Source organism: Cyrtonyx montezumae, unplaced genomic scaffold (genome assembly GCF_038088225.1).
Source record: "Cyrtonyx montezumae isolate F1298 unplaced genomic scaffold, pur_monq_1.0 scaffold_21, whole genome shotgun sequence".
NCBI lineage: Eukaryota > Metazoa > Chordata > Aves > Galliformes > Odontophoridae > Cyrtonyx > Cyrtonyx montezumae.
In genome coordinates this window covers 4,925,321-4,947,237 of record NW_027071948.1, presented here as the reverse complement: position 1 = coordinate 4,947,237, position 21,917 = coordinate 4,925,321, and the positions used below count along the sequence as shown (strand labels likewise).

At 42.3% G+C, this 21,917-nt stretch overlaps 1 protein-coding gene across 2 annotated transcripts in view; it reads left to right on the top strand.

The window, feature by feature from the left end:
- Positions 1 to 21,917, top strand: part of PRDM2 (PR/SET domain 2) — a 56,489-nt gene that overhangs the window by 19,757 nt on the left and 14,815 nt on the right. For both annotated transcript variants that reach the window (XM_065738159.1, XM_065738158.1), the window contains exons 6-7: positions 3,250 to 3,376; positions 20,721 to 20,828. In XM_065738159.1, coding sequence (XP_065594231.1) covers positions 3,250 to 3,376; positions 20,721 to 20,828 — 235 coding nt within the window. The remainder of the gene's footprint in view (positions 1 to 3,249; positions 3,377 to 20,720; positions 20,829 to 21,917) is intronic.

Here is a 21,917-nt window from a genome sequence, read left to right as displayed (position 1 = left end):
CCCAGGCATGGTCCATGAGATTGCTCACCCCTGCTGTCCCTTATAGCCACTGACACATGGGTAACTGGGCAGCTAATGTGAAGTCATGGTTGGACTTGATAACCCTATGAGTCTTTTCCAACCAAAATGATTGTGTTTCTAAGTTGATATGTAAGGAAAATCCTGACCTTAATAATTTGTTGGGATTTTTGAAGTGGAATTTTGTCATGAAATTGGACACTTTTCACCATTAAACGTTCCACCTTCTGGAGGAACATGTCAAGATTGAGCAAGTTTTTGATTGCACCAATGGACTGTTCTTGCAGTTTATTAGTAGGTAGTGCTGGTAATGATTGTAATGATAATTACCACAATATTCTATTTAATGACTTAACTGTTCCAAGAATATAAAAACCAAAGGAAGGCATTGATTAGTGTTTCCTGAAGTTACGTTTTATTAACTGAAGTGGCAAATCAGGAGTCAGCAGATCTCATAACAGTACTGCGAAGGAACTGAAAGTTGAGCTGTGAGAGACTGACAGCATAGATAGAGGGATAATGCAGAAATGATTTTAAATTTGTGGTCCCGTGGGCAAATTGTGGCATGAAGGCATTTATTGTCTGTTGTATCAGCTCTCACTATCCTATAACATATTAATTTTCCCTGCAGTTTCGAACTTGAAAAGGATTGTGCTGTTTCCTGCTTCCTTTTTACTAAGTATTGTTTATATACCTCCCTTTTATTTAAAGATTTGCTTTTTGTCTCGTTTTCTCTGTCAGAGATTAATTTGTTCTTACAGTGTCCTTATCCATCTTAGATTCACATCTCACTTTGTTGACCAGGGAGACAGAAGAAAACATGTATTTATTAACAGTTCACACATTCAGGTTTTAAGTGTTCCTAAGTGTCTCCTTCCTGATCTTCTTTGTAATTCACAAATTCAGAGGAATTCAGTTTAGTGATAAATAAACAGTTCAGTTTTCATTTACCCCCAACAGAAAATTAGTGGCTTGTATATCATTTTGTTCTGCTTTACCTGGAAGCATTTCAAATGCTGTAAATTTTTTTCCCCAGGTGTGTGGTTTTTTTTTTTTTTTTGGAGGGGGGGGTGTTCTCATTTGTAAGTTTAATATGTGAGCTTTAATTTCCCTGTTCTCTGCTACATATGAAAAGTAAAGTAAAATTCCATGTTGAGGACTCCTAATGAGGTCTCAGATAACATTTTGAACTAAGCGCAAGCAAATATTTTTCTCTTCTATCTTCTCTTCCTCTTTACCAAAGGACTGAGAATATCTGTAGGTTGTTTTGCATGTTTTCCCCAGCATACACATATGAGAGTTGTCATATTTCATTGAATCAGCTTGAGCTCATTATAGGGTTTCAGAAGTTCTTCCTGCCTCTGCTAATAAATGAGCTAGGTGAATGTTGTTGTTCTGCACATAGTAAATTGCAGTGAAAACTCACTTTCAAAAAGTCTCCTGCATAAGTTGAACTATGATAATGTCCTTGATTAAGGTGAAATTAATTTGTTTATGGAAATATTTCATCAGACAGGTTTACAATAACTCAGGGAACACAATGTAAAATAGTAACGTACAGAGTGAAAAGAGACCCAAACACCAATACCACAAAGTGTCTGCTGTGGTTACAGCTGGGGAGGCAAGGCCACATCCAAATGCAAGAGACCAGTGCAGCAGTAAAATACGAAGTCTGTAGTGGAAAGTATATGCTCGAGTAAGATCAGGTAGATAAATGCTTATCTCAGCCTTTTATCACCACTGTCCCAACCTAACTCTACAACATGATGTGGAGGTGACAGGCTAGAGGAAGCTGCTTGTCAGAGGAGTTGCTGGAGGGTGTCAGCAGTGATATGTCCACGTGCATCATGTGCCAGAGTGGTTGCAGAAGTGGCACTTGGTCACTGCAGTCCTTTTCTTCCTCCTATTGCTGCTGAGGGAGCTCTTTTAATGGTCTAATTTTGAAGTGCCTGCTGCATCTCATTTTAGAAGTACAAGGTTAGAGGGCTTAATTTAGATTCTAGCATCGTTACTCCAAAGTTAAATTCATCAAGTTGAATGTCAGTTCCAGACACAGAGCTTACAAATTACATGTTTGTTATCATCGTGTGTTTGCATTGCCTAGAAGTTTCACCACCTCTTTTCTCAGAGTTTGTAATATGGCTGGAGAGGTCATTTGCATCAGATAACTCTTACTTGTGCCAGCTGCAAGATAGAGCCACGTAAACACCAAAAGCAGTGTATGGCCAGCAGGCTGAGGGAGGTGATTCTACTCCTGTTCTCTGTGCTGGTGAGACCTCACCTGGAATGCTGTGTCCAGATGTGGGATCCTCAGTACAGGAGGGATGTGGACCTGTTGGAGAGCACCCAGAGGGCTGCAGAAATTATCCAAGGGATGGAACAGCTCCCTGCGAGGACAGGCTGAGAGCTGGGGCTGTGCCACTGGAGGAGAGAAGGCTGAGAGCCTGACTGCGTCTAAAGGGGCTGTAAGAAAAAGGGCACAGACTCTTCAGCAGAGTCTGTGGTGATGGGATGGGGTGGATGGATTCCAGGTAGAAGAGGGGACATTCAGGTTGGTTATAAGGAAGAAGGGCAGTGAGATGCCTCTCTGGCACAGGCTGCCCACAGAGGTGGTGCAGACCCCCAAGCTCAGGCTGGAGGGGCTGTGAGCACTGCTGGAGCTGTGGGTGTCCCTGCTCAATGGGGTTGGACCTGGTGGCCTTTAGGGTCCTTTCCAACTCCAACCATTCTATGAAATACATTTGCCATATCAGCCCTCCAGAGCTCTTAAGGAAGCCAGAGAGCAGGTTTTGGTTCTATTATAGCCTAAATGCTTAACTTAATAAGTTACGATATAACTTAAACACTTGCATCTCTTGTTATTCCAGCGTCAGAGGACATAAAGATAGCGATCACCTCTGTCAAGCGCTGTGAGGCCGTCTGAGACAAACCGCTTCGGAAGGAGCAGATTCTGCTCTTGTTCCTTGTACAAAAGTCCCCTTTGGCTTCAGACTCGAAGCGATAGTCTCAGATCGCCCTTGTTTGTAGCGTGATGCTCGGGCTGAAGTCCGTGTGACAGCTGCTGGGCCCCGGCCCCTGCTTCCATGGGGGGGGGTGGGGGGGGAACGACTCAACGCTGCGCGCCCTCCCGCCGCCAGGGGGCGCTCTCTACGCCTCCCTCGACGCGCGGGGGCCCGCCGCCAACAAGCCTCCTTCTGATTGGCTCCGCGCCTCTCTCTTCTCTCCCCGCAGCCAATCGCGCCCGGCGAGGAGCTGTTGGTGTGGTACAATGGGGAGGACGACCCGGAGATAGCCGCCGCTATTGAGGAAGAGCGAGCCAGCGCCCGGAGCCGGCGGCACTCCCCGAAAGCCAAGAAAGGTAGGGCCCGCCCGCCGCAGCGCGGGGCCTCCGCCGGGGGGCGGCTCGCCAACTTCCGCCGGGTGGGCGGCGGCGGCCGCCGTGACCTTCCCCACCGCCCCACGGGCCGAGCGGGGAACTTCGCGTCCGGCGGAGCGCTGGCCGCCCCGCCGCGGCCCTGAGCGGCTGCGGGCACCGCATTGCTGCCCGCGGGGCGGAGGTGGGAGAGGAACGCGGGGCGCGGGTGTGTCCGGTGCCTTCCTCCATGGTGGTGCGATTTTATGGAGTGCGTGCGGCGGCTCCACGCGTGGCCTTATGTAACTGGCGCTCGGGATCCTGCTCTGCGTCTCCTCCCCGCGGGGCCGGCTCCCGCTCGGGGATTTCTGAAGGTGACGAACGAGAACCGGCGGAGGAACGGAGATGGCGTTTAAAACGGCGTCGTCGTGATCCTGACAGCGTGGGGTTAGGAGCGGGTCGGATATTTGGGAAGGTGGATGTTTGGCGTGCTGTGCTCGTTTTAGAGGTTGAGAAGAGCGGTGTGAGGCAGGAGGGTCCCTACGTGAAGCTCTTACAGTCGCTGATCCTTGAGTGCTGACTTTCATTTCGCTGTCTGCGATGGGATATGTTTAGTGAACACCTAGCACTCACCTAAGAACCCCTCGGTAAATTATTACGCTTTTTCATGACTCTGTGATCGTAACAAATGGGATTTGCGTGCTTGTGATTTACCTGAAAGGCCAGAAAAACAGCTCGGAAGAATGTGATTAAATCATAAATGAGGAAAGCCAGACGGAGTCATTTCTAAGGTAATTTTTTATGGCTTGGAAGATTTATTTGCATTGGTGAAGCTGCAGTTAAGAAAAAAAACAAAAAAAAAACAGTGAAAGACTTTGGCAGTCTGTGGGTCAGTTGTCTTGTGCAGGTCTGAGGCTTTAACTGTTAAGGGTTAACTGTTTAGGTTCTTAAAAACTTCAAACCATCCTCATTTGGAAAAGTAAATCTCTGTCCCCATTTTATGAACATAATAAACTCCTTCCCAGATACTCACATAAATAGATATATATATATAAATCCTGAACATAAATGAGAATTGAATAAGAACTATAAGGCCATAGTAATTTATCTGTGGGATTTTACTCCTGTATCATTAAGTAGGAAGACCAGATCCCTAGTTTGGTTGTTTTGAGTTATTAAAGCTTCGTTATCAACGCTGTTTAAGTAAATTTGCAGTGATTTGTTCTTTTTCTAACGTGCACGTATTTTGAAATGCTGTAGTTCTATTATTAGGAGGTTCCATCGGTTTATTTTTACCCCTTCTACATTTACTCTCAGTTATTTTAGTGTTCATAGTAGATCTGATATTTGCAATTCACACCTAATTGCTTCTAAGTAGCATAAAATTTTCTGCTGCACTGACAGCAGTGACTGCAGTTAAGATTCCAAAATGGTTCCCATTGCTAACACTCCCTTTGTAGCTTCAGAGGCTGAGATGTTATGGAAGGACGAAGGAAATGGATGAGCTGTGAATTCAGCAGGACTGAGAAGGTTTTTTCTGTTTGGTTATTTTAATATTATAATTATTTTTTGTAATACTGACTGTACTATAAAAATAGGAGGAGGGAAGTGTTGCAACTTCTTGCTTATGGCAGAATTGAGAGGCAGTAGAAATCAATAACACTAGTGAGCTTCCAGTGTGAGAAACTTCTTAGAAAGAGGCTTTTGGGGAGGGTTGTGAAATTGGAATTTATTGGCTACTGACACAGATCGATTATTCCCTTTTTTATAAACTTCATCTTGGTCTGTTACAGATGGGAAGTATAAAATGCCAAAAGAGAAAACAGAACTGAGTGAGAACTGCCGAGTTCAGACAGCTGTGTTACTGTATCATGTAGAAACACACTTTCCAGGATGGAGATGGTGCCTTATGAGTGTCCAGACAAGGCTGTGTTTGGGAGGGGCGTTGAGAGTTAGTTTTTCAAGACATAAAACAAGTACCCTTTGGAGGTGTAAGTTCAGCCTAGGCCTTGTCCCCAGTTGCAGTTTGCTTCAGGAACTCTGATTGTATCAGGAAAAAGTGATTACAGCTGTCACAAAGTCATCCAATTAATTGACTACTGTAAAACTACTCCATGCTTCTGTGGGATTCCTCTTGGCTTCTGGGTGAAACCTCCCCTGTTATCAGTGCAGTGCCTTACCTTTAGAGGTGGGCCTTCCTGATCTCCTACAGATCCAGCAGCTGACAGTGTGCCATCGACACAGCCTGCAGATGGAAATAACGTGTCCTGCTCACCCTTGATCTGACCTCTGGTGCAAGTGATTACTGACACTGGGTTTATAATCTCCTTTACAGCATATTTAGGATGGCACCTGGCATTCTCCCCATGCACTGGAATCTTGGTTATGCCTCAGTCACAAATCTCAAAACTCACCTGCTCCATAGCAGCACAACTTTACCTCTTCATCCTCTTGCATCATTCTGTTCCTGTGGTCTGCCTGCAGAATGCTTCACATCTTCCTGCTGCTGGTGTCTGGAGTTACTGGAGTTGGTTTTAGGTTAGCATAGCTGCAGTAAATGAAAGCAACAGGGAGCATCTCAAACTTCTAGCAGAGCCAAGCCCTGTATCTCTGACATGATCACTAAGTGGTTCAGAGCCAGCAGCTGCCAGTGCGTAAGAAGATTGTTGAGGTCAGCAACTAGTAGGAAAATGATGTAGTGCATTTTTTTTTCCTGCTTTTTCTGAAGTTTTGTTCACTTGTTAAGCTTTCCAGCCATTCTTCCCAAGATGAAGTTGATGTTTTCTGTTGAGCTTGCAGGAAAGTTTGTTCAAATTAAATGCATTCGTAGCAGATTATTTTTGTTACTTCACTTTCTAAGGAAAAAAACTAGTCTAGCTTTCACTTGACAGTTAAATTCATAAATCTAATAGAGGAGTAGCTTGGGCTTATTTTCCTTGCCAAGGCCCTTTTTCTTTTAAATGTGACAGTATAGTGTAAGCACTAATATGAAAGATTAGTGTTTCTTTCAACAGGTTCCCAGAGCATTGTTTTTTGTTCTCAAACTATTGCAGCTGGCTTTTTTCTCTCATTTGTGTGCTCCTCTTGCAAGGACATGTTTACTCGATGTTTTCTGGATACTTTGGCTTCATTCTGAATCTTCTTTCTAAGAGTAAGTCTGTGCTACCAAGTCAAGGTTTTACAGAGATGAGATGGTCACGCAGGAAAATGCGCACTGGTTTTATCACACTGTGATCTAAGGTGCTGAGCAGAGGAAGCAAACAGCACTGAGATAATCTGGATTGCTTCTGCTGTGGGCTGTGTGGCAGATGAGAAGTCTGGTCTCAAGGGAAAAAAGAGATGACGCTGAGTGGGGTAAGTTGTGCACTGCCACATGCTTGCGAATAATACTTCTTCAGACAAAAAAATGTTTTAACAAAGGGGATGAGGGCAGTGCGTTACTTCTGTACTTATTTATATCCCCGTGGTAGCAGTTTCATGCTGAGCTGTTTGGCTGTGTTTGTCTTAGCTGTGTTCCTCTTCTCACTTTATCTAGGCAACAAACCCCAGTGGCATAATTTGTACCATTGTGTGGAATGAATGCTGTGTGTGCCTCTTTCACATCTTCTCTCTGTGTGAGGTCAGTCTGTCAAGAGAGGGGAAGAGAGCTGGTAACTTTGTGTAACCAAAAACATACTGCACGAGCAGGCTTTGGTGGGAGCCTGTCCTGGAGCCCAGTGACCTCAGAGAAGACACAGTTGTGAGCTTTTAAAATACATTGCAGTAAGACATATCTCCTGTATCAGGATCCTTCAGTGGACCCCGGGTGAATACTCACTGTACTACAGTGCTAATAAATGTAATAAAACTTCACTACCATAACTGCCTCTGCTGCTATAGTGCAGTGTTGTTTTTTTCCTGTAGTTCTTATCAGACTTCATGGTGAGCATAAAATTCTGGGATATTCAGTGAACAATTCTGTCATAGAGGCAGTGTGAGATGAAGTTGGATTGAATTATAAATCAATTAAGTTCCGAATGATTATTATGACATGTTTTATGTGAGTTTGAACTTCAAGTCCAACATCAGGATTTGGTTTCTGAGATAGTAAATCAGTGCTGTCATAAAAGTGACAGTGGATTTACTTTCATCTGGAAGCGTGGCTGTTGCTGAAGCAGCATCAGATTGCTGCTGTGTGGAAGTGAGATGTAAAGGTGGAACAAGCAGGTGAGGATTTGTGCATGGTCAGAGTTCTTGCAATCCTTCCTCTTTAAGACTCGGTAGGCATTTTCTCTTAGTTCCGAGTATCACATAGGTGTGCATCCTGTTCGTGAAATGTAGGCTGCAGATTGTTATCTGGATTTCATCATAACTGGAAGCAATGGCCCCAGTGATCATAGGGTCACTGAATCACCAAGGTTGGAAAAGACCCCACAGGATCACTCAGTCCAACCATCCACCCATCACCAATAGTTCTCACTAAACCACGTCCCTCAGCACACCACCACCTCCCTGCACAGCCCATCCCAGTGCCTGACCCCTCTTTCAGAGAAGCAGTATTTCCTGTTGTCCAGCCTGAGCCTCCCCTGGCACAGCTTGAAGCCGTTCCCTCTCATCCTATCACACTTAACAGGAGAGAAGAGGCCGAGCCCCAGCTCAGCACGATTTCCCTTCAGGTAGTTATAGGGAGCACTAAGGTCTCCCCTGAGCCTCTTCTTCTCCACACTGAATGATGTGATGATGCTGTGTCTTTATTTTTTTATAAGTTACACAAATTAATCAGCTGGAGTTGTTACATGGAATAAAAGAGCCTGCGAGGAAACGATTGAGTGTTGGAGTGAAGGTTGTGGAAGGGTGTTAAAGTTTGGGGAGGTGTGTGTTTGTAGCAAGGGTAGCTCTCAAGGAAATGACATTATGAAGTTGTATTTTCAGCAGATTTAATGGAGAACTTTGTAACTCAAGGCTTCACAGTTACTTGGCCAGCGACTGGGAAGAGGAAAGTGAGGAAGGGGAAGGTCAGAAAGAAGATCTGGGACAAACCTCTAGAATTCAGTTTGAATTTTGAAGAATCAAAACCATTTACAAGATGAGCAATGTAACTTCAGCTTTTTAACTGAAGTCGTTGTGTCGTGGGACCTGCATCTCTCATGGCAGCTTCTATCTGGTAAACAGCTGATATCTTTGAGCTCTTCTAACCAGCAGAGGTGGTTTTTATATCTCACAAGGAGGGCTGTTTGAGTAGAGCCCTGGCTTGCTGTACATTCCATCTTCTTTGCTTCTGCAGCACCAGCCTCAGTGCCTGTGATAGATGCTGCTCTGAGCTCTCCTGAGCAGCAGTGTGAGATGGGTATGATTCATTCCAGCACTGTTCCTACCTGTGGGTTTAATAGTAGGACAAGATCAGTTTCAGGGGTAATAAATAACAAACAAATAGATTATCTCAATATATACAAAAATTAAACTCAATTAAAATTCAGCATTAAATTGCTTGCTTCTCAACCCCCTTGAAGTTTCTGTATTATGTATTATTCTTCAGAATCCTCATGTTGGATTGTACACATATTCCCTTTACGAGTTCTGCTGGTGATGGGAACCCAGGGGTGCTGTCAGTGTGGGGCTGGAGCTGGATCACCATCCCACTTTCCTTAGCAGCGTGGACACCCAGCTCTGCCTGCTCAGACACAGGACTGGCATGCTGCTGAGAAAGCAAAGCCCCGTGCAGTAAGAAGCTATTGAAGGTCCTGAAGACAGACAGGAATGCTGCCTGAGGACTGCTGATATTATCCTTGTTAAAGTAGCACAAGAGTCCTGAGACGTGTTGCTTTCTGTGTGTTTTGTCTTTAAAATAACAACATTCTTTCTGGTCATAACAAATTGCTGTGTCTTTAGCTGCCAACAAAGGCCAGTGTGTATATGTTAGCCTAACATAATAAAAGCCTTGTATGATTCAGAGATTGAAATCAAAATCTAAACAGGTCTGTTTTTATTTTTCTTCCTCATTTGACTTCCATGCGCTACTTAGCAAACTTGCTCCTGCTGTCTTCAGTCAAATAACCTACACTGGGGAGGAAACAAGGCACCAGGCAGCCTCCCTCTATTAATCATTTTGTTTCTATTGATCCGGGTTAACTTTGAAACAGAGAAAGACCCGAGGAGAAAAGCAATGGACTATTAAGCTTCTTTTCTAATTAAGCCAATTACTGAGTTTCTGTTGAAGTATTAACTTGTGGAGAAACCTCAGTCGAATATTTCTGCAACTTTTGACGGAAGTTGTTTTCTGAATGACAGAGCTACTTAAACGTTTCCATGTAGAAAATGGCAGAGAAAAACTGCTGTTTTGGGGAAGAGCCTAGAGAGAAAATAGATGAGGTTGTGTTCAGATCCTGGAAGCAGATGAGTTCCTCCGCAGTAAGAGGACAGGCTGTTTTCCTCAGTCACACAGGTGGTTTTCCTTTTCATTCACTTCAGCAACTCACCTTAATTAAGCTTTAGAGTTGTCCCATTGCTTGTGACACACTAGAGCAAGCTTTGGCTTTTTTCTTATGCCTTGCCTGTGTCCTCTCACTTAAAACCCATCGACTTTTATTCGCATGAATAATCCTGTCCTGACTTCCTTTGCTCGGTATCCTGTGAAGTCGAGGGTTTACCCCAGACATTTACTCTTTCCCTTCTTTTGTTGTCATACAATGGGAGGCTCTTGGGTTTTTATTGTGGATACAAGCTAATCAATGATTGACTTTCATTGTATTTTTATTTACCTTTAACTCCTTGTCATTTTTCAATGGCCTCTGGATGCAGTGGAGTTCTCCTGTCTTAGGAACCCCTCCTATCCACTAACCTTACAGCTTTTCTCTAGGAGTCAGCTCTGCTGCTGCTTCAAACTGTTGAACAATATTATTAACACTGATTGCGTGCCATTAATGTACTAAGCTGGTGCTAGTTTTTGTTACAGCTTTCCATAATTTTGTCTTGCTCATTTATTTTGCTTGAACTGTTTATGGAGCCTCTTGCTATGAGGACTCTGCAGATGTCTGGTGTTATTACTACCTTACAAGCAGGGACGTGCAACATAGTGACTTCAAGTGTGTCACACAAAGCTTTGATAACCTATTTATTTATGGGAAGGGAAGAGCATTTTTGTGCAGTTGTGAGGCTAGGGACTGTTTTCTCTGTGTAGTGTCTGCTTACATTGTAAGGCAATTTGCTTGTCAAGTCTATGAAGACTCTAACGTCTTCTAATGTATTATGAAACTACAAAATGTCAAGATGGTTTCATAGTTTACTCAGTTAACTGCCCAGTACACTTTCTGAATAAAAGAAGTGGTTATTGGCAGTCCAGGGCGTACTTAATTTTTTATCTGTCAAACCTTCAAACTTATTTTGTTGTTCTTGCCAGGAGCCTTACCCAGGGTGACAGGAGTGGCTTTGTGAGGAGCTCTCACTGGCCCACAGCTGCTGTGTCAGGTTCCTCACTGAAACATTATATTGGCCAGTAAGATTGCTCTTAGGTTTAACAGTTATTGAAATGAGACTCAGTGGTATTTCGACCCTTGTAGCTAAGGAATTAGGTATTGTTTGACCATCAGATATTCATTAGCAAATATTTACCCACCTTTTATGAACTCTTTCCCTGGATGAAGCAAGTGCAACATTTATTTGTGTCACCATTGTATGTTGCTTAGCGTGGAGCCTTCAGGAGCCTTTAAGAGCTTACCAGGGTTGCTGCTGAGAGTTAATTTTATTGTCACACTTTCTGTCAGACTTCTACAAGAGCTTTGGTAGGCTGTGATTAATGCTTCAGAGCTTCAAAGAGGCAGTGTTACTAATGGGAGGGCTGACATAAGGATACTCCAGTGAGAGTACTATAATAGCTGAAAATCTATCTTCATGATTATTATTACTGCAGAATGCCATGGGGCTGTGCATCTGTTTTAACTCGTGTTGAGATTCTTCACTGTCTTGAGTCTATTTGGATATTGCTCTGGTTTTATTTGGCAGTCCATGAGGAAATTCAGCTCTTGAGTGGGAAGGCTTAGTGTTCCTGAAAGTGGCTTGATTAATGTAAGTTATGGTAAATTTTATCACTGTTCGAGGCCAAGTACAGCACGGACTTCCTCATTTCTGCAGGTGAGATTAAGCACTGAACTGAGTACTGAGCTGCAGCGTAAAGCAGCTCGACAGCCAGGACAGCTGCTGTCTTCAACAGCAAATTTGTACCCAAATCTTAAAATACACACCTCTGCCTTGGAGCCATGTTCTTAAAAGGAAGTGTGCACAGTACGGCTGCCAAATGTTAAAGTTACCATGGGCTTTGCCCCAGGAGTTGATCGCACCGAGTTTCAGCCAGTTGAGTAAAAAATTGACTTCCTGCAGCATGTTCAAGTTGCAAGGAAAGAGCAAAGAAAAAGCATTGCAGATCTTACAGCCCCTTGGCAGGCATTGCAAAAGCAAAGTGGACTTTGTGCAGACGTTTGGTTCATGGCTACCAAGTCCTTAACTGCTAAGGGTCAGCCTCAAGTCTCTCCACTCACGTACCAGTGCCGTATTTTTTCCAGTTCCTCACCTGCAGATGAAAATGTTCAATTTACTTGTTGGTGAGGTATTATATATATATTTTTTTTGGTCTTCTGTCTCAGCTGTCATTCTGTACCATGAAATCTTGTACATGTTTTGAAGTCCCGTTTGGTTGAAACAGATTAGTCTCAAATGCAGCAGTTCACTGAGCAGAAGACAGATGCATTCGTCCTCTGACTCTGGGATTTGTTTTCACATTATTTGAGAAATGGAGGAAGTTGCTGTTCCCTGTGGTGTCTTTATGAGCCTGTGGGGCTTTCTTGATCTCATAAACAAGGTAGAGTCCATTTTACTGTCATCTGTTTAGAGGCAAACTATAAATGCACAAACTTCTCTTGTCAGCTGTGCTAACCCGAGTGCTTACTGCTGTCCTGTTGCACACTGCTCTGCAGCCGAGCAGCGCACCGGTTGGGCATGTGGGGCCTTACAGTTAAAGTTCCCTTGGCAGGACAGCTTGGTGTGTCTTCAGTTCCTGGAGAAGACTGGAAAGCATTCCTCTAGGAAAACGTCAATGGGCTGCAGCTGAAGTGAGTGAAGCACTTGGAATTGTGGAAAAAGCCAAGCAAATCCTTCACAAATATTTCAGCAGATAGAAGTGATGCAGAGACTGCACTGTGTGTTAAAATGATTATTTTACATGATCTTTCTCCTTCCCCTTCATCTACTTTTGTATATTAGGAAGGGTCTGTTGTGATAATATGCCACACCAAGTGACCATGGATTGTCACTGTGAAGCTGGAAGGAGAATTTCCAGATTTAGCAGATGCAGTTTTCATGCCTGCAGATGTGCCTCAGCAGTGGCTGCTTCTGAGCAGTTAAAGATGTTCCTTCTTAGATTGGGTACCCAGCTCATAAAATACCAGCATATATTGAATGGAGGCTAATGGAAACAGACTATGCATGAACTGTGACGGTTAGCTGATAATGTTGCTGTTGTCACCTCTTTTTTGTTGATTTTTTTTCCTTACTTCCTACAATGGAGAGCCCATTGCTTGTCATTGCTTTCATTTCTGTTACGTGCTGATGTTCTTACACCCCCATTAAATCCCCCAAAGTCAAGATTACCTCTGTGAGTCACACTGAAGAAGCAGAGAACAAGAAAGGTTAAGGAAGGAGAATGGAAAAACTTGCTGAAGAGGGGGATGAGTTCGTTGTAAAATGGAGCAGCCTGATGTGAGGAGCAACCTTTACTGCTTTGGGGATGAACATCTGAGAAGCAGCATGCCACAGTTGTAGTCAACAGGGACTCAGTTTGATAAAAAACCAACTAACGAGACAGATGTTAGGGGATGTAAATCAAAATGGAGCATGGCTTTAGAGATTTCGAGGGCTTTAATTTTACACTCTTCCAGGGTCAGACACCTCAGTGCTGCGGTGAGTTTAGGAGTGCTGCATTCTTGATTCAGGTTAAAGCTCGTGCTCGTTGAGGTGGAGATGTACATTTTGAGTGTTCTTCTGTGTTTAAATGCAAAAATATGATACAGTTTCTGAGCTGTTGGTAAGGATTGGCTAAATATAGAGAGCACTGATCCCTTCTGGAAGATCTGTAAGTGTTTTGCATGCCAGCTGTTACTTATTGCTTATTTTTGCCTTAATACTTAGTTAAATGAAAGCTAATGGAATGTAACTACAGCAAATGAGCATTCCTCTGTGTCAGTGGTAGCAGCATAAAGTAACTTGTAGTGACTGGAGGGAGGCTGTGTTCCTGGGCAGGGTGGGGGAGCACAACATGGTGAGTGTTGGGTAAAGTCTAGAGCAGATCCAGTGCTGCGTATTTGCATGCTCTGTTTTCTGTTTTAGCTTTAGAAATATTGGCATCGAGGCAGAAATAACGTTTTAAATTCTGCTAGGATAAAAGCTGGGCGTTTAATCATTTCCATTTAATTGTTTCAGTACAGCTCTTGTGTGGGTTAAACCTGCATAGCAGTAAACCCTGTGGACGTTTGTTTGCGCTGCTTCCTAGTTGTTAGGTGACATTCTGTACTATTTGAGTCACTGAGGATGAGTAAGTCTATAAACATAAGGCTTCCTATGGTTTCTGCTCAGGTTAGTCAGTAAAGGTGAAACATGTTAAGGGTTTGAATGTGGTGCTGTGAATGTAGATGGCAGGCACCCAAGGTCAGGCAGAGACCATTGGAACAGGTTGCCTAGAGAGGTGATGTGTGCCCTGCTCCTGCAGACAGCCAGTGTCAGTCTGGAGGGGTTCTGAGCACTGATGGAGCTGTGGGTGTCCCCACTCAGTGCAGAAGTTGGACCTGTTGGCCTTCAGAGGTCCCTTCCAACTCAAGTAGTTCTAGGACTAATTCAACTCACATGTGCAAAGAAGACCAGAGGCAATTCCTATTTCAATTTTTGCGGTCTGCTGTAATGGAACATTTAAGATGTGCTTCCTCCTCATAGGGCTTTTCAGCCTAAATGTATTAATCAATCTTGTGAATAGCTTCAGCTGTGCTATTCTGGGTCTGCCTTACGCTCCTTGCGCTGATGCTTTTATAGTTTAAGAAGTTCTTGGTGAGATACAGAAACTTGATCTTAGCACTGTTGTGAACTTGAAGGCTCTGCCAAACATTCTCAGGAATTGGTGTTTTAAATAGCCCCAGCTCAGAATTTTCTTATGCTTTCCATGGCAACAAGTTCGTCTGTTATGCAAATGTCATGTTAACAGTAAACGCATCGCTCCATTTCTTTTCAGTAAAGTGGATGTTTAGTTCTTGGTAGAACTACATTTCAATGAAGAAGTGTGGTTGTGTGTGTAAGCATCTGTGTGGAGGGGAATTGAAATGTCTTCCTAAGGTGAGACTTCGGGGTAATATTTATAATCCCATCATTAACTCAGTGATTAAAGTGCTTTTTTGTACATGTGTGATGTTTTCTATGTGGCAGTATGTTTCTGTAATAGAATTGTTTTAATAGAATTGACAGAATTGTTTTCCCAATGATAGAGGTGGTTTTTTTTCTTTTGTAATGAAGCAGTTTGATTCCAGCAGTCACTGTGAAGTTTGTCCTCAGTGCTTATGCTGTCCTTCCTCCTCCTGCTTCTACTGTGTAAGCTTGAATGTATGTTTGTAGGGAAGGGGAGGTGGAAGTTGTGGTGGGATATGCTTTAGTCCCTGAATTTGCTTTTATTTTTGATGTTGAGGATGTATTCCTCTGCTGTTGATGGTCCTCAAACAAGGCTGTTGTGCTGGTCATTGAATTCCAAATGAGAACTAAACCAATGGTAAAACATGCAGTTTCTCATCAGAGACCTTGCATATCAAAAGGTAGCTGTGCTGTAGCAATTATTTGCTAAGTTAGGTTTGGACAGGTTGACAGCATAGAGCAGAGATCTCCTGAAGCTCTCAATTGTTCTCACGATCCTCAGGATTAAATTAAAATTACGTTGGGCTTTATGGCAATAATTTCTGTACACTAAAACTGACATGGACTGTTATTAGATAACTTCATAATGCTGCTGCAAGAAAAGGGTTCCATTAATCATTTAAAATAATAGATGGAAAACAGGGACATCTTGACATCTGGATGTTGTTGCCTCTTCTCAGCATGTTTTCATAGGTACTTGCCAGAACTGTTGAAACAGGACTCTTAATGATAGTGTGTTGCCATTGAGATTTAATTGACATCCGCTTTAATTAGATGTTTATGTTTCAAAGATCGAGCTGTGTCTTTTATGTCTTGGATCTCATCCTTAGGATCACTCAGAGAAGTGCTGCTGTTGCATCCTTTCATGTTCTTTTTTAATGTTCAGTTTGAGAGAGGTTTGATATTGATAGGAGAAGTCAGTTCGTGCTGGCAGATGTGGTCTGTGTCTTTGAATCAGGAGCTGGGTGCCTTCCAACCTCAGTAATGGCACGTGGAAAGGGAAGAAATCTAAGAACAGATCTGGGGCACTTAAATGTTAACAGCAACAATGTGCTAAGGGAGCTGCCTTAGTGCTTACAGCTTCATGATGGGCATTTTGAGATGAGCAGTGTTTTTATTCTTTCACTGTTTAATTCACTTTCTGTTACGTGCATTAGATAAGCATTGTCCTTAATTTGAATGCTGTGGCTTGAGCTGGTGGATGAGTTGTAAAAAGTCTCTGTGACATTGCTTGGTGTAGTTTCCTTTATGCTTCTTCAACTGACACAAATTTCATATAATTGTTATTACATCTCCAGAGCAATTTTTGCTGTTACCTTCAATGTCTTTGTGTGTGTGTAGAAGGCATTTCTTTTTCCAGCCTGTCTCCCAGAACAGCCAGACACCTTTTCACACGTACCTGGAAATTTTGTATGACATCTCCATTAATCTACTGGATACAGTAGAGGGATTCTGATGCACAGCAAACCTTCTCAAATGGAAACTCAGGTTGTGTCAGTATTTGGGATATCGTTAAGCTGAGCAGTGTGGAAATGGTTATAGAGTGGTGGCTTTTGCTGAGCGTTCTGTCAGGATTGTTTAACTTGGTGTCCTCTTTATTGAAGTCTCTTAAATGCCAAAATAGTGGTATTTTAAAAACAAGAAAAGAAGTTGATTTATGCTATAGTAGTGACTGAACTAAGCTGATCTGAACCAATCCAAAGGGATTTAACTGGCAAGTCTGTGCTGCTACCCTGTGGTTCACATCATGAAACCACATGGCTCCCACTGTCAGTGTAAGGTGGCAGTCTGTTGTCTTTGGTACTTCTTGTAGGGCATCAACACAGTGCTTGAGAGATCAGATGGGAGATTCCCCTGCCTGCTTTGTGGTGGGAGCTGTGAGTGTGTTTGGTGCCGCGCTTAAAACTCATTAAAGATAATAATGTCTTGTGTAGTTTTGCAATACTTAATTATGGGATTTGGCTCCAAGCAGGACTGTACTTAACTTCTCTCCTCCTGGCATCTGAGTGCAGTGAAGCATCTCACTAGAAATTACCCAGTTGTTTTAGAGTCCCGTTAGTGTTTTGATTAACAGCGGTGATTGGAGTACAGGCACTGTGGATTGTCTGGGGATGTCCTGGTCCATCAATAGAATTAAGTACAAGCAGAAAGGTGGTTACTGTTTGTCACCTGAACTCTGAACTAAGCAGCACTGCAGTGTTGATACTGACTTTGTGCTAGTACTAAATGTTGTGTGGGTATGCAGGTGGTAAAGGCAGGTAATGCTCTTGCTGACCTGTCTACAGCATGCATAAATAGCTTCTAAATATGGCTCCTTCTCCCCTTTCCTCTGAGTGGCAAGGCAGAAGTTCCTGCGTTCCTCTCTCGACCTTTGTCGCTGTGGGCAGGTAGCTGTTTTTCTGTCTGTTTCTTTCATTCAGTTCCCTTTGCATCTTTCTTCTGCAATTCCTGAAATGCCCATGCACATATATTAAGTTCTGCCCTTCATTTATTCTTTTGTCATTGTTTCCATTTCACTTTCCCTGTGTTTCATTCCTGTATCTTTCTTGTTTAGACCAAGTGGAGGATCCAGCTGGCCGTAGCAGCCATGTAGGACCCTTCAGGAACCTGATGGTAAGTGCACGTGTGTACTTATACTCAGGCTTCCACCAGGTTCTGTACTTTGAGGAGCTGTTTTCCCTCCTGCAGGCTTCTGTCAGTCCTCGATGTCTTAAACTGCAAGAAAATTGTGGGGCAGACCTTTGGTTACTTCCTCGTTGATCCTTTGATGTCAGAATTGAGGTAGAGGTTTACATTGGGATTACGCAGGAATAAAGTATGTCAGTCTTTCATGGTCACATGAATTTAAAATGCACATTAGGAACTGTCATGAGGGTAAGTCTATGAAAAGCTACTGAGTATCTTCAAAAGATGCTGAACTCTGGATCCGGAGTTTGAAAGCTTGGAGGGTATACCAAGAAGGTATTCTCTTCTAAAATTCTCTTCCTGGACGTCAGCTGTTGAATATGGTTAGGGTCATAGGGTGGATCCGTCTTGGACGGTCCCTGCTGTGCCTTGAGTACAGGGAACTCTTCTAATCTTTATAAAGAAAAATGCAAACGACAAGCAAACAGGCTAAAACTAATAGCAAGGAAACGACAGAAGTTGGTTGGTATCCCTAGCTGATGTGTCAGCAGCTGAGCTGGCACGTCTGATAAATGTATGCAAGCATTTTGCACGCTATAAAGGCGGAGAGTTGCCAGACAAAACTTCTCTTCAAATGCATTTGGACTTAAAGGCCAATAGCTTAAAATATGTCCTATGCTACCAGTGAGTAGGCTGCTTTTTTATTTTTTTCCTTCTTAGGAGTGTGCCAAGGTATCTTGCAAATGGCCTTTCTCCCATGAACAGAAGTGTGCTACCTAAATAACTCAATTCTGGCTACAAATCCTGATATTCTGATGACTTCCCAGGTTATAATCTGAAGTGCTGTAAATTTTGTATTTTGTAAATGGAGAACGCTTTAGAAAACTTGTTTGCTTTAGTAGTTCAGAGTGATTTTTGTTGTTGCTTTTGTGTATCTTGCATTATGAAGAGCACGCTTTCATCTTGCTGTGAGAAGGAGCTGGGTTTTGGTTTGCAGGCTTTTACAGTAACCTGTCACCGTGCTGAAATCTGAGGCTGCTGTAGAATCAGGCTGTAGAGTTGTCCAGTGACTTCATCCACCATACCATCCCCTGCTGCACCATCCTGTGGCACTGTCTGTAGCTGTGGGCAGGCTTGGCAAAGGTGAGTGGTGCATCCAGACCTCTGTTGGTTGAGTCAAAATACAGGTGTTAATCTTGACGTGATAAGCACCCTGCAGAAAAGCAATAGCTCTGAGGGAGTTGGAATAGCGAAGTATGTCTTCTGTTACACAACTCTTCACATTGTCGTGCAGTGTTGATTCCCTTGGAGTATACTGATATTTAATTTGTGGACCCTTTACCTTCAAGTAGAATGTTGTTTCTGTTCCTGTACAGGTCACTGGTTTGGGGCAGCTTGGTAGATATTTCTGGGAAGCTCTTTGAATGTCTTGCTCACATCTTGGTAGTACGTGTTGAAGTTACTAATAGCTGTGGTATCCTTAGCATGGAATTGTGGTCAGATCAGACCGAATCAGACAACACTGGGCTTAAACTGCTTGTGCCTGTGTGAACTGCTGGCAACTGGAAACTGTTTGGTGCTGGAGCCCTGTATTGCACTGTCAAGTAAATCAGAGTTTGCTCATTTTGGAAAGTTTAAATGTGCACTGATATTTGAGGGTGCTATGGGATAACTGCTTAGAGTGTGTGTGTGTTTTCCACAGATGACAAAAATGTGTTCTGAGGGACTGTGCTATCAGTTTCTCAGACTGAAAAGTCTTAAATTGGAAAAAGGAGAGAAAAAAAAAAGGATAATTACAGACATGAAGCTGAAAATCGCTGTGGAATTTGGGGAGCGCCTGTGAAACTTGAGCTCCTCGGGAGGAAAAGAAGATAATTTTTTGGATGATGTAGAACGTTTGAATAAAAACAAGTATTTCCTTTTAAAGCTGACCTGACTCAGTTCTATAGGAGAGGGTGCATACTTCAAAAATATGGGTTGGGATAGAGAGGAACATTTTTTAAAAGGCATTTCATGCTTTTGGCCTACAGTGTGAGAAGTATTTCAAGAAAAGATGGAGGAGCTCAGTGACAGGATTATGAGTTGAAAGAATTTGCTTCTTAATAAGAGACGAATTTATGGCCGTAATTCACCACTTCTGACTTGAGAAGAAGGGTCATTGTGTTAGAGGGAGCAGCAGAGAAGTTTGGATTGCTGCTTCTGCAGAATTCTTGTTCCTAAGAGATGGGTGTGTGGAAGCGTGAAGTTTCAGATGAGTGGTGCTTTCACCACATGCTTGCATGTGGAAGCTCTTTGAGATGACTTGAGTTAGATGATTTTGGTTTCATTTGTTCTTCTAGCCCTTGCCATCAGTTCCAAAGATTGCAGAACTGAATCATTGAGAGCTGGGTCAAGAATGTGGTGTTATAACTTTGCAGCACATAGATGAGCAAAGTTTTGAATGTCTTTGCATGTTGCATCACAGATCAGGTCTTTGCATAATGCCATTTTACTCTAACCTTCATTGTGTTCATTATCTCATGCAACTCTTAACATACTAACTAATTTTGCTAACTGAAAGCGTTAGCAAGCTTGATTGTGTCAGTGGATGTGGTGATCCACCCTTAGAGTTTGCTGTTACCCAGTTCCATCTCATTTGCTTTTACTGCCTTTGCTGTGTTGGTCAACAACGTGTTTATACTTCATTGCTTTTATTATAACTCTTCTGCACGCCTTAATTCAGAACGTTCCCACAGGTATAGAAGCCTCTGTGAGCTTCTACTTGTTACAGCCTTCCAATTGACTCTAGGGAATAGTAATACATTTTCCATACACTTGTATGAAATACAGTAATTTCACTGATTGAAGGTAATGAATAACTAAGACTTAAGCTGCTTAGTGCTGTCACAATAGATTTCCTTTGTAGTCTGTGCTTGCTTTGTAAGATATTTTTGAGTATTGGGTTTTTAGAGACACGCAGTCATCTTTACTTTTAATTTCTTTCATGCCCTAGAGACTTACTACCTTATCAATACATAGTCACAGGTTAGGCATCAAAATTAAATGTGCAGATGTGTAATTTCTTCTAGGTCATCTTTTCTTGCTTCTTTTTTCTGCACTTGGCCTGAGAACTGTTTGCCTATAGTGAATGTGTTTTCTGAATGCTCTCCTTCCTTGCAGATGTCAGCTGTGTTCCTGAAGAAAAAAAAAAAAGGGTTTCTGCAGAAGTATGTTATACTCCAAAGCTGGGTGTTTTAATTTGCCACTCAGATATGAAAAATAAAAATTGCTCAGTGGGAATAATGAATTTACTTATTTATTTTTCTCCCAGGAAAGAAAAAGTCTCAGGAAAGTAAAAACAAGGGGAGGAAGGCAACAGATACAAAGCAGAAAAAGACTGATTTGGATTCTTCGGCAGATATGAGGGATTCTAAAGAGGGTGAGAGTTCTCAAGTATCTTACTGTTTTCTTTCTAATTATCTTTTTAGATTGAGGGACAAGTTTTAACATGTTTAATAAGTTAACAGGCTATACTAAAGCAGCAAAGTGAATATGTTTATAGTGTCTACCCAAACAGTTTCATTATTAAGCAATTTGGATGTCAGAACTTTGTCAATAAGGCAACTCTGCAATTAGAAAAAAACAACGTACTGTGAAATTTCTATGTCCAAATCCCTTAGAACAGAAAAGTCCTTATTCCAAAATGTCTTCAGAGCTTAGTTATAGAGTCATTATTACAGCTATTTGAGAAAAATCAGTGTCACAAGGGAAAAGTATAGTAATAATGCATAGAATAGCTAAGCATACTGTTTGTTCTAAAGGTGATCTGAAAATATTATGTATAAATTTATGCTTTTTATATATTGTATATGTAAAAATGACTTAAGTGTGTTTTAAATATGTGGGGTTTGTTTTGTTTTACATTAATAAAACTTGCCTCTGCTGTGAGTGTAACTGGTAATGTTTAAGGCTCTGAAGAGGTGCTGATATATATATTTTTTTCCAAGCTTATTTCACTTTTTTTGACCCATTTCTTCACTGCTGTCTCTTCGGCTTGCTAGGAAATGGAGATGAACTTCCAGCTCTATACTCATAGCCACTGCAAAAACACTGTGTGAATTGGCAGAAAAATTATTATCTTTGGAAATGGGTCTATCTGACAGCAGATAAATGCAACTGTTATGCAGAGGTGTGAATAAACAACCAGTTTACACCAATAAATGAAATGCATGCCAGAGGATTCAGGAGTGTAGGAAATAGCCATTTGAGCAATGCGTAATAGGGAAATTTTGTGGAATGGGAAGAACCATGCCAGATCTAAGTTAGGCCCTGCCATGCATTACAGTTTAAGTCCAGATTGTTGTATTGTGCATGAAGTTATTATTAACTTAAAGAAAATGGTCCAAGTCCAGAATTTGCATGACAGACTTCCTAAGTACTTTGGTTGTATGTATTGCTGTACTTTTCTGACGCTCTTTTAATGTAAGAAAAATCAATGAAAGTTTTTTTCAGAGACTTCTTTAAATGT